Source organism: Drosophila ficusphila, unplaced genomic scaffold (assembly GCF_018152265.1).
Source record: "Drosophila ficusphila isolate 14025-0441.05 unplaced genomic scaffold, ASM1815226v1 contig_414, whole genome shotgun sequence".
Classification (NCBI taxonomy): domain Eukaryota; kingdom Metazoa; phylum Arthropoda; class Insecta; order Diptera; family Drosophilidae; genus Drosophila; species Drosophila ficusphila.
In genome coordinates this window covers 379,158-391,312 of record NW_025064328.1, presented here as the reverse complement: position 1 = coordinate 391,312, position 12,155 = coordinate 379,158, and the positions used below count along the sequence as shown (strand labels likewise).

At 46.2% G+C, this 12,155-nt stretch overlaps 3 protein-coding genes across 5 annotated transcripts; 2 read left to right on the top strand and 1 right to left on the bottom strand.

Annotated features, from left to right (window-relative positions):
• Window positions 1–144: 144 nt before the first annotated feature.
• Window positions 145–4,122, top strand: LOC108095183 (exostosin-3). The gene is given in 4 exon segments (XM_017196169.2): window positions 145–449; window positions 657–782; window positions 839–2,333; window positions 2,336–4,122. Coding segments are annotated over 4 exon segments (2,910 nt in total). The 5' UTR covers window positions 145–227; the 3' UTR covers window positions 3,403–4,122.
• A 426-nt stretch (window positions 4,123–4,548) lies between these two features.
• LOC108095184 (ankyrin repeat domain-containing protein 13D) lies at window positions 4,549–7,762 on the bottom strand. 2 transcript variants are annotated; one of them, XM_017196170.2, is made up of 7 exons: window positions 7,525–7,760; window positions 7,267–7,399; window positions 6,901–7,215; window positions 6,520–6,836; window positions 6,198–6,293; window positions 5,396–6,138; window positions 4,549–4,870 (listed from the first exon to the last, which is right to left on the bottom strand). In XM_017196170.2, exons 1-7 carry the CDS (start codon window positions 7,615–7,617, stop codon window positions 4,654–4,656), a joined length of 1,914 nt encoding a protein of 637 aa, XP_017051659.1. In that variant the 5' UTR covers window positions 7,618–7,760; the 3' UTR covers window positions 4,549–4,653. The 2 variants fall into 2 exon arrangements, with proteins under 2 accessions (XP_017051659.1, XP_017051660.1); XM_017196171.2 differs by lacking the exon at window positions 4,549–4,870 and adding an exon at window positions 4,903–5,155 and having other exon boundaries at window positions 7,525–7,762.
• A 364-nt stretch (window positions 7,763–8,126) lies between these two features.
• On the top strand, window positions 8,127–11,879 carry LOC108095185 (lysophosphatidylserine lipase ABHD12). 2 transcript variants are annotated; one of them, XM_017196172.2, is made up of 6 exons: window positions 8,127–8,266; window positions 8,556–8,640; window positions 8,948–8,981; window positions 9,808–10,026; window positions 10,360–10,478; window positions 10,694–11,879. In XM_017196172.2, the coding sequence occupies exons 4-6, from the start codon at window positions 9,941–9,943 to the stop codon at window positions 11,722–11,724; spliced, it is 1,236 nt and encodes a 411-aa protein (XP_017051661.1). In that variant the 5' UTR covers window positions 8,127–8,266; window positions 8,556–8,640; window positions 8,948–8,981; window positions 9,808–9,940; the 3' UTR covers window positions 11,725–11,879. The 2 variants fall into 2 exon arrangements, with proteins under 2 accessions (XP_017051661.1, XP_017051662.1); XM_017196173.2 differs by lacking the exon at window positions 9,808–10,026.
• The last annotated feature ends 276 nt before the right edge of the window (window positions 11,880–12,155 follow it).

Genomic DNA, 12,155 nt, shown 5'->3' with positions numbered 1-12,155 from the left:
GCAAATTTAGACAAAATAAAACACATCGAAAACGTAAGTAATTCAAATTTTTGGCGCGCTAAACTGATAACGTTTATCGGCGATAAGTATTGCCCCACATCTCACAAATAAATATCGAAAACGAAGAAATAAAAACGCATCCCTGGTCCGCGTTGCCAACTAAACTAAGCGAACTCACAAATAATTGTAAATAAATGCATTATTTTGGGGAGATCGCGAGCTGAGCCATGTCCCCGGCGTACGACCTTGACCGCTCCGATGAGGCGTACCACCCCCTGGACAGCGGCAAGGACGCCGGTGCTCCGAACTGCACATCATCCTCCGCCCAAATCCGCCACCCGATGGGATTACGGACGTCCTGGATGCGCCAGTTTCGTCGCTACAAACTGCCTGTGGTGCTCCTCATGCTCCTGCTTCTCGTATCCTGTTTGGCGTACCGAATCCTCAGCGTAAGTAATCTGGGTTCAGCATCTTGAGTAACCCGGAAGTGAACTGCCTTGCGGAACACAGATAACAAGTGGTAGCACCGCAACAGTGGTCATCATTTTAGAATGAAGATAACGTCAGAATTCTGTTTATAGCATTAATTTAATCTATTTAAATAGTTATCCAATTTCCTTGAGCCACTGCTCCACTGATAGCCCTATTTCTTTTAGGCTGAACAAGATGCCCCACCTTTGGATCTTCATCGCAGCTCACCGCTTTTGGATGCCTACGAGGATTTCAGTGCCATGAGAGCAGGAGATCTAAAAATGCGCATCGAGGAGATGGTTAGAATCAAAGTAAGTGCTTGAAAATTGTAACAAGACCTTCAATGACTAATGACCCTTTCAAACAGAGCACCGTGTCCGTGGAGCTCCGCGAATTGGAATCCCGTCGACAAAAGCTGCAATCGGACATCAGCCAGTACAACCAGAAGATTGAGGAGCTGAAACAGGAGCTCCTGAGGGAGCAAACGGAATTGGAGCGCCTAAAGATCTCAGTGGAGCAAGCACAAGTGGCCCAGCGGGAGGCAGTTCAACGGAATACCCCGGATTTGGCGCTACCTCGCTCACTTTTGCCCAACATGCTGCCCAGAAAGATAAATCCCATAACTGGAGGGATGGCAGCAAGCTGCGAGATGCACAATTGCTTTAACCACTCGCGCTGCAGTCTCACCTCCGGGTTTCCCGTCTATCTCTACGATCCAGATGAACACAGCGTGCAGAGGAAAGGGTACGATATCGATGGTTTCCTGAAAACCACACTGAAACAGACTTTGGGGTACAATGCCCATATTGTTAAGGATCCCAAGCAGGCCTGCATTTATCTGGTGCTGGTGGGAGAGGCTCTGCTCGAGCAGGATCTCCTGCGAAACAATCGCTATGCGGCTCAGGAAGCAGAGCATCAACAGCCCTCCACACCCAGTCATGCCAATGAGTGCCCAGTGGACATGCATCAGCTTTATAGCCTGCCATATTGGGGCGGCGACGGACGCAACCATGTGCTGCTCAACTTGGCACGCAGAGATCTCACCTCGTATCGCACGAATCCCCTGCACAAGCAGAACACCATGCGAGCCATCGTGGTGCAGAGTGCGTTTGAACGGGATCAATTCCGTCCCGGTTACGACCTGATTGTGCCGCCCATTTTAGGTCCTCCTGGGGGAGATGTGTGGCAGGAGTGCGCTGAAATGGTGCCGGCCAGAAGGAAGTACCTACTCACCTACCAAGGAGAACTGCGGCCCAAACAAAGTAGTCTGACTCCCCTGGATGCATTTATTCTCGAACACCTGGCGGATATGGCCAAAGGAGCTACGCAGGATCAGTTCGTTCTTCAGTTCCAGTGCATCCCAGCTACGGAGCAGCAGGAGGGAGACTCCCTGCCGGATTGGACGCTATGTGGCTCAGATTCCTCGCGCCGTCAGTTGCTCAAGGACTCCACCTTTTCATTGATTCTACCTCCTTTGAATGGGAGAGTCTCCTCCACTTTAATGCTGGCTAGAATTTACGAGGCACTCCGTTCGGGAGCAGTTCCTGTAATCCTTGGTGCTGATGAATTGCGATTGCCTTACGCCGAGACTCTTGATTGGAGGAGAGCGGCTCTTCTGCTGCCAAAAGCGAGGATCACTGAACTGCATTTTCTCCTAAGGGCCGTTCAGGATGCGGATTTACTGCTGTTGCGCCGCCAGGGACGTCTGATTTGGGAGCGATACTTGAGCTCCGTGCAGGCCACCGTGGATACGGTGATTGCAAGTCTGAGGGATCGCCTGGGGATCCCACCAAGACCAGTGCCATCAGTCATAGCGCAGAGTGTTTTCAACAGCACCTTTATACCCCTGAAATCCGATCCCCCGTTGGTTTGGATACGGAACCAGAGGAGTCCTTGGGCCCCATTGAACCACCATATCCAAGTCCCGCTTTCCGACGGAACTACACAATACTGCGGATGCAGGCTAAGGAAGCCTGGAACGATTGGTTGGATCCGTTTTACCTCTACCCGCAGTTGCCTTTTGATCCTGCGCTGCCTTCGGAAGCGAAGTTCATGGGATCGCACACTGGCTTCCGGCCGATAGGCAAAGGACTCGGAGGAGCGGGCAAGGAATTCGGAGAGTCGCTGGGTGGAAATTACCCACGAGAGCAGTTCACCATCGTGATGTTGACCTACGAAAGAGAGCAGGTATTGATGGATTCACTGGGCAGACTGTATGGATTGCCTTACCTGCACAAAGTGGTGGTGGTGTGGAATTCACCCAAACCGCCACTTGACGACCTACGCTGGCCGGATATTGGTGTTCCGGTGGCCGTGCTCCGGGCTCCCAGGAATTCGCTAAACAACCGATTCTTGCCCTTCGATGTTATTGAAACGGAGGCTGTGCTTTCGGTTGACGATGATGCCCATTTACGTCATGATGAGATCCTATTTGGATTCCGCGTGTGGCGAGAACATCGAGATAGAGTTGTTGGCTTTCCAGGACGCTACCACGCATGGGATTTGGGCAATCCCAATGGCCAGTGGCACTACAACTCCAACTACAGCTGCGAACTTAGCATGGTTTTAACGGGAGCAGCGTTCGTGCACAAGTACTATCTCTATTTGTACTCCTATCACCTGCCTCAAGCGATCAGGGATAAAGTGGATGAGTACATGAATTGCGAGGACATTGCCATGAACTTCCTCGTGTCCCACATAACGAGAAAACCTCCGGTGAAAGTGACCTCCAGGTGGACATTCCGCTGCCCGGGCTGCCCGGTTTCTCTCAGCGAAGACGACACCCACTTCCAGGAGCGGCACAAGTGCATCAACTTCTTCAGCCGGGTGTTCGGCTATACGCCCCTGCTGAACACCCAGTTCCGGGCGGACTCCATCCTCTTCAAGACTCGTATCCCGCACGACAAGCAGAAGTGCTTCAAGTACATCTAGTCGTAAAACTGAACCCCAAAAACCCCAATTCCGACAACGGCGGCCACTTCACTTACAACAACGAAGTGATCACCAGCTGAATGACTCTTAGACGTAAGTACTACTTATAAGGCTTGTTCGGGTCTTCACATATTCAATTTAGAATTTAGTAGGAAGGTCTAAAAAGTATGAAATGGCAGACCCTTTTCAATTCTAAAGGATTAAATAAGGTTTATAAAAAATCCTTTCCTTTTTTTTATAAATGTTAAGTGTCTGTAAAAGATCTATGTTTTTATTTTATAATGTTAACCAAAGAAGTGCAATACGAAACAGCCGACTTATTTTGTCTTAGAAAAATGCAATAACATTTTCGGCATTATTTAAATGAATTTCTAGGTAGAAAATTACCATCACAAAAAGTGATTACAAATCGAACAAAACTTTTAGTCTGTGAAAACCTGAACAAGCCCTTATGTATATACTCTGTTTTGACCTAAGTGTAGTCGCTGATAAGCCAGTGGAGATTATACAGCTCGCTTTAGTTTGAATCATTATTTTGCTTTGCTTAATATGGCTTTCACCCGATCGAAATCTTGGAAAGTAGAATTAGGAAACAAGCTGCATATCTTGATTAAATACCAAAACGAATTCAGAGACTTTTCTTGCTTAACTAGCATAAGTTATCTACCGATTTTGACTTTGTATATAGTGCTTAATAAACGAAACTATATCGCTAAGTGACGAAACCTTGTTTTTCTGATGATTATTTCCATATATTTTCTTCATTTACACAAAATGGTGACTGCTTACATGCGCATGATGTGAGAGTGGGTGTTGATTAGTATAAATTATGGTTAATGCTGATTATTGAATACAGATTAAGGACACGCACACATGTGGTCAATCGGTTAGAGGTCAGCAAAGTGGTTCTAACCGAAGCGGAGGATACACAGTATATCTTTCCCTTACCACACGCACTTAAATTTAAGACAGTATCTATCAGATACCAGATACATTTGCAAAAGCTACGGCTACGAGGACTACTTTGGATTTACGGTGTGTAGAGGGTGGATCCTTCGGTTGCGAGTGGACGAGTTGAGACCAGGCGACAGCTTCCCGCTTGTGTCCCGCTTGTATCACAATTCAAAACAAGGACAAGGGGCGGAGAAGGATGCGAGGGGAACTTAAAGTACTCGTATTATTTATACAACTTAGTCCGAAGTTTACACTAGAAATCAAAAAAAACTTCAATTTGGAATCGCTGGTTGGATATTAGTGCTCCTGCAGACTGAGCTTCAGCGCCTGTTCGATCATCTCCTGCTCCTGCTGACGCTCCAGTTCGAATTTCCTCTGTTCCTGCTGCGACAGTCGCATGGCCATGGCCAAATCCGGATCCACGTACCGGAATCCACCGTCGTCGTCGTCCTCGGAGGCGGGCGAACCACTCTGCGGATTCGCATGAGCGCCCAGCAGAGATTCCTGGAGGACTCTGCAATGGACAATGGAAAAAGGGCACAAGAACACACAAAGCTTGGATCAAAACTAGCAATACAAAAGGAGGGGAATGGTTTCTTTTCGCTACTTGAAGATCTTCTTCATGTAGCCCAAATCGTTTTTGAACTGCGCACCCGCCGAAGCGGATCGTCCACGTGTTTGTGGCTCCAGCTGGAGTTGCGAGTGGGGAAAGGATTGAGGATGGTGCTTGGGTGAGGGCGAGTACCGCCCGTATTGCTGATGGTGGGGCGACAGTAAGTGCGAGGAGAAGCGGTGGCCACTAGCATTACCATTAACAGTTGTTAGTTTCGGTTAAAGAACAAAATAATAACTGCCTTCGGAAACCGAAGCTTAAAACCCTTGCAGATTACCTCTATGAATTAGTTAGTGAACCAAATCAATGCCTAAACCTAGTACTCTTCAATGTAAAGGAAAACTTATTCCCTTTAAGCGCAAGTACAAACTGACCTACAATAAACTAACATTAATCTGCAAGGGGAAATATATCCCACCGACTTACCGCTGCAGCTGCTCATCATCCTCGGGCAGGAGATCGGATCCCACGACGTTTTGGCCCCTTAGCACCTCCCAGATGTCGACCTTGTCGTCGTCCCTGGCATCAACGCCACACGCTCCGCTAGTTTCCACCAAGCTCTGCTCTATGGCATACTGGAGCATATCGTCCTCATCGAGCGGAATCTGACGGCGGGCATCGCTGCCTCTGTTTGTATAGTGTGATGGGACATCAAAGCACCGATCGTCCACCAGGCAGGTAACTCGATCCTGCTCCTGCAGTGTGGACACGTGCTCCACTGGCGTGGTTAAAGCAAATACATTTCCAAATGTGATGCAAGCGTTGAGGACATGGAAGAGCGGAATTTCCACTTTGACGGGAAAACCGGCTGGCAGCTGCATGGTTATAAAGTCCCTCAGCTTGGACACATGTGGACTGGCCATGGTGGACATGAGGTCAAGAATGGGCAGCACCTGTTCCTGCAGTCGAATGGGGTGCTCCTCGGCTAGCCACAAGTTGGCCTTAAAGCGCTGCACCTTTGTGCTCAAATTCTTGGGACCGCCAACGTCCCTTCCGTGCAGATCCACCTCCGGAGTGAAGTACTCCTCCGGGGTGACAGAAGACTTTGGTGTACTGGTGCCCGATGCACAGGCGGATCCGCCATTGCTCTGCACTCCAGGCGCTGGTGAATTTCGGCCTCCATTTTCAGCTCCAGCAATAGAACCATCTCCCAAACGGGGTGATGGTGACTAGAAAGGATAATACCTTATTAGGTAAGGTGAAGTTGGTAAAAAATCATTAAACTTACGCTATCTTTCAGCGCTGCAGCGGCATCAGCGGGGGAAACATATTCCTCATCGGCGATTCCCAGAAGACTATGCAACGGCGTCCTAGCAGTTTTGTTCTAAAATATAATAACAAATCGTTAATAAGGTGTATGTGCATATAAAGGAACTTTATACGTATGCAAAATGAAAGTTAGTATTCAATTTTTGTACATTTATCATAGCTTTTAGCAACCAATAAGATAGCGAACTATCAGCAATTAGCAAATAACTGCGAAACGAAGGAAAGTTTCAGGGCTTATCTGATTGACACAGCTCTGATAAAATGTTTGCTGCAATATTTACCTTAATCTGCTCCTCGCTAAGGTGATCCATTCGCGTCTTGGTGACGAACTCTACGTTGCTGGCACCGTACACTTTGCAGTTGTAGCCGTTGATCACCTCCGATTTCTCGCTACGCCAGCCCCAAATGCCGCACTTGTTGCGCTCAAAGCTGATCTTGTCCATCTCGATGTTGTTGGTGATCACCGGAGCATTGAGACGAGCCCTCACAGTTCCCAGAGCTGGCGGAATAGCAACAATGTCGCCGATGTCGCTGCTCATCTCCTCCACCATCACCTCGCTCGTGTCGTGATCAATCTCGATCATAGTGGCAGTTTCTTCTGCAAGAAAAAATAAATACATGCCTATTTTTAATCAGAACGCAAAACAGTAAAATAAACCTACTTGCTCCCTTGAAGATATAGGAGCGATTGCCCCGTTGCCAAGTGTTGTTATCGAAGCCCAAGAGAGTGGTGTCTATGCGAACATTGGCTCCACGCTTGTAAACCTTGTAGGTGTCGCTAGGACACAGTCGCGACATCAGTGGCACCCAGGAGGTAAACTCCCACTTCATTTCGATATAGAAGTCGGGGGCGTCCAGTAAGTGCTGCAGCAGCTTGGGAACGTGCGTGACTCGCTGAACATGACGTTGGAGATCCCTTACTTCGATAATGGCCGTCAGGATGTCCACATCGCCGGTGCAAACGGCTTCCTGGACAACTAAAAATGGGGTTAAATAGGAATTTAATAGGTGTTTAGGGTACTACATACTCGACCATCCTTCGTGCTCGTACGTGGCATTGCACTTGGCCGCCAAAAGGCACTTAACACACGGCAAATTGGCCAATCTCACGGCCAGCATCAGTGGCGTACGTCCGCGGGGATCGATTTTCTCCTTATCGTTCTGCAAGGTGACGGAATCAGTGGTTTTCATTATCTCCCTGCCATGACATTTCCCCCGGAACCCTGCTAATTCAATTAGCACCTGTCCCCGGGGGCCACACCCACCACCCCCGCCCCTCTTTTCACCTGGTCGATGGCCGCCTGCAGCTGCTCCAGTTCGTTGTGCCAGATGTGCCAGTGCAGCGGGTACTCCGCCTTGATCTCCTCGACGCTCCTCATCCTGTGGCTCTGCCTGCGGATCCAATCGGAAAATGGATCTGCTCCGTCTGCTCTGCGGCTAAATTGCTAATTCTTTTGTTTCTGTGCTCCGTGAGAAAAAAAAAAACAAACCTAAGGGTGGAAGTCTGGTCACACTGAATGAAGGTTATCGATGACTTTTTATTGGCGGAATTCGTAAAAAGTAGGAAGTCGATACAACTCGAAGGGCGCTTTGCAAATTTACAAAAACAAAAATTTCTGACCAAATAACTTAAATTCAAATAAATAAGAACAATTTAACGGAACTTTCTTCTAACAGCAGTGACTTAAACTTCATTTAATTGCTTTGCGCTAAATGAATTTGTAAAAGATCAACGAAGAGGTTTAATAACCATAACTCGATTGCTTGCATCTCAAAATTTCACAATTTATATTAAAAATTCAAAGCTTTCACTAACGAAAATTAACATAAATTCCGCATAAACTATGCGATTGTGGGAAATATCACATTTGCCATCTCTAGCTACCATCGATAGTCAATAACAACATTGACAGCTGTTCGGCAGAAAATATTCCAGATCCAATTAATTTCTCGCAAAAAGAGCTCAACAAAAGTGTTTCCAGGGTTTTTAAGTTCCAAAAACAAGCTAAAGTTGCTGGCGCGTGAGTGGTAAGTTTGAATTGAACTACTGTGTTCCTCCCCTAATACAATACCAAAAGAAATTACATAAAAATGTAAACGTCAACTAAAAGGGGGGATTGTGGGTGTTTCCTAATGGGTTAATGAGATTAGGCGGAGTGAGGTGTTAAGTGGTCGACGTATTTAGTTTTTCACTCAGTTATTTTTTTTTTTTGCCATTTATTCAACTTTTTCAAAGAATTGGAATAACACCTGCCCCCTTTTGCCACCCCCACCCACCTAACTCTTATTTGTTTTTCACATTTTTCTATATTTTCAGGTCATCATGTTATTGGTGTAGAGATATTTATTCTACCGCAATTCCTACTTTTTATTCACCTGACGACCAGAAGCTCCCTTTTCAAGTAAGTGTAATTGCCAATTTATTCGTTAATTGGCCACAAGTGCATTGCATTATTGCATGTGTTGCGTGAAAAAAATCGCCCACTTGCAAAACTATCAGTTTGTCGAGGAACTTTGCTCAAAGCTCAACGCGCTTATCCGGCATTTGAAGTTGCAACAAAGAAACTGTGATTAAAATTTGCAAACCGGAAACGATTTTTCTCGCTCGATAGCAGATCGCCGATAACCGATCACGCTTTAACTGTTTGGCGGTTATTTTAAATATGATCGATATAATAATTCTCTTTCTCTGTTCTTTACTCTTTACAGTTATGCTCTTCACGCGCCGGCGACAACTTAAGAGGTGTGTTTTTTGTGATTGTGTGTTGTTTTCGGTCGCCTATCTGTTTGTTTCTCCCTGTTCCAAATTAACCGATCACCCGACGAATCCGCTTCCGTAGTTTTGCTTCCGAACTCCCTTAGAAAAGTAATGGGTGGGCAACTATTAGTCACTCTCGAGTAGCGCTCATATCTGATATCATTATACCGCCATTATCATTAACTCAATGTTATATGTCCAGTGAGGTGGCTCGGTTGTGTAGAAAGTGATTCGGAACGCAAGCGAAAGTGATCCTAGAAGAACCTAAAATTATTAAAAAGTAAAGTGCAACAACTTACTAAAAGTGATTACTACTGTCAAGGTATTTTCATGAAATTGTAGTATTCTTATCACTAGGTAATTATCTTAACGTTAATATTCATGAACCAATAGGATTCTTGAGTTTTGCAGATAATGAATAAAAAAGCGATAGTTTTTGGGGACTCGTGAACTGTTGGTTTCAAAATAAAAGTGTAGCGATAACAAAACTATAGATAACCAAATCATAAGTAATTTCGCGTTGCTTGGTAATTCATTCAAAGCAGAGTACTTTAACTATACTTGACTTGGGCTCTCCAATCATAAAAAACGAATCACCCAGTTGCTCGCCCTTTTCACCCAAACACTAAACAAAACCACTTAGTCAGCAGCTAACCTGGTGCAAAGGTCATTTTCCAAAGGAACAGTTCTCGGGTTCGGTTCGGTTTGCATGCGTCCCGCCTTGTGTATAATTGAACTTGAAATACAAACTACCTGATTTAACCAAGTAATAACCAACACAACTGTTTATCTCTCTTTTCGCCCGGGAAAGCTCCTCACAAAAAAACGCACAAAATCAGTAAATCAGTAACAATCAGTGTTAAACAGCTTTCCCCGATAGTAAAGTCTAAGTATCGCTAACTACATAATAAGCAGAGTAACGAACGGACATAAATACAATCGCAATGTACGAGCTTCATAATTGCCTAAGATCCGTTTTCTTTGCCACACTCATTCCCGGAACGATCCTACTTAGTTGGCTAACTGGTCTGTAAGTATCTCACGCTCGATTCGATGTTGTGCGCTTGTTTAACTACTTTTGTAGACCTTATTCGAAACCCATTCTTCTGATTTTTGATCTTAACATCGTGACATTTCCTTCGCGAATATCGCCGGCTCTGTTCCGTTCCCGCATTTCCGTATATATTCGCTTTGCTTGCTATCCGAATGTACATATAGTATAAACCCTGATATGTCACGCCCACACTTGCACCCGCTTGATTATCTTCCATTTTGTGTTGTCACTCAGTCAAAGCTGTAGTTTTTCCCACCCACTCGGTCACCCATTCACCATTCACCTCTCACCCATTGTCATTTTTCGCAGGGTGGGTCTACGATCTCTACAAGCATGTCTGCTGGTCTTCTTCCTGATATTCGTGATGCTGCCGCTCATCTTTCGATACTCGGTGACGCTTCAACGGGGCATCCTATTCCTTACATTCAGTAAGTATTCCAGAAAGTTGTTATCTTTCCTACTCCGGGAGTTCTTGTTGTTTAAAAACAAAACTATCAAAAGCAATCTTCCTTTAAAACTTCAAAAGAGTAATAAATTCAATATTAAAAGTAAAGCTTTATCTGTATTTAAGAAGACAGTTTGATTCTTGTATTTAATCTTTAAATTATATTCTAAACTTAATCGATTTTTCTTCTGATTGCAGTTAAGTACCCCAAAGGACTTGATCTCACAAGGCCGGAGAGCATTGGCTTGTATGCCACGCGCAACTTCTACATCACAGTAAAAGATCACGATGAGGACGAGGATGGAGTGCGACTTGGTGTGTGGCACGTTCTGCCTAGCAATGCTGTGCGTCGCTTTAAGCGTGAACTCCGCGTGGAGGAGGAAGTGGCCCAGGATCCCGAACAGCACCAGGAATCCTCGCCTGGCAATGAGCAAGAGCTGAAGGAGCTGGCTCCAGCAATTCGCTCCGAATTCCCAGCCGTGGTGCCCGAGAACGAGCAGCTGTTCTACGAGCGGTTGCTGCGGATGCCGGGAGGCACTGTGGTCCTCTATCTGCACGGAAACACAGCCACCCGTGGCAGTGGCCATCGATCGGAGGTGTACAAGTTGCTCAGGAAGCTCAACTACCATGTGTTCTCCTTCGACTACAGAGGCTATGCAGATTCTGATCCCGTGCCACCCACAGAAGAAGGTGTTGTGCGGGATGCCTTGATGGTGTTCGAATACATAGCCAATACGACCTCCAATCCGATCGTGGTTTGGGGTCACTCCCTGGGCACTGGAGTGGCCACGCATCTGTGTGCCAAGTTGGCCAGCTTAAGGGAAAGGGCGCCCAGGGGAGTGATCCTCGAAAGCCCGTTCACTAACATTCGGGACGAGATACGTCTGCATCCATTCGCCAAGCTCTTCAAGCACCTGCCCTGGTTCGATTTCACCATCTCGACGCCCATGTACACCAACAGACTGAGATTCGAGTCGGATGTCCATGTCCAGGAGTTCCATCAGCCCATCATGATCATCCACGCGGAGGACGATGTTGTGGTGCCATTCCACTTGGGCTACCGTCTGTATAGGATCGCCCTGGATGGACGAAATCGGTCCTGGGGACCCGTGGAGTTCCATCGCTTCGGTGCCAGCCTAAAATATGGACACAAATACCTCTGCCGGGCACCGGAGTTGCCGGGACTGATCCAAAAGTTTGTGGAAAACTACCGGGATGCCGTCTACTAGTCGCGTTTATTCCGGACTCCGGGTTACCCCTCCGAGCCCGTATTAATTTATGTATTAGACGATTATTCTAATTTAGTTTTTTACCGCCATCACTCTGACACGTTCTAAAATTTCCGCCCTGTGCAATCAAATTAAAGAAGTCGAAGAAACACGAATAAGGTTTTGAGTTTTAATGAGACAAATGTAGGACAAAATATTACAAAATAAATAAATTTAATTTCAAGAATTTAAAAATCCCGCTCTTTAAATTCGATGGTCCAAGAAGTCTCGGCTAACGGTGGTTGGGACACCCGCTACCTTCGGATGATGGTAAGAGCGCACAAGCTACGTTATGAGGGTGTACTCGCTAGGCAAGTGGAAAAGCATCGATATATCGAACATTTTCAAAACATCGATCCTATCGTTTGTAAGACAGATGTTTTTGCAGCTCT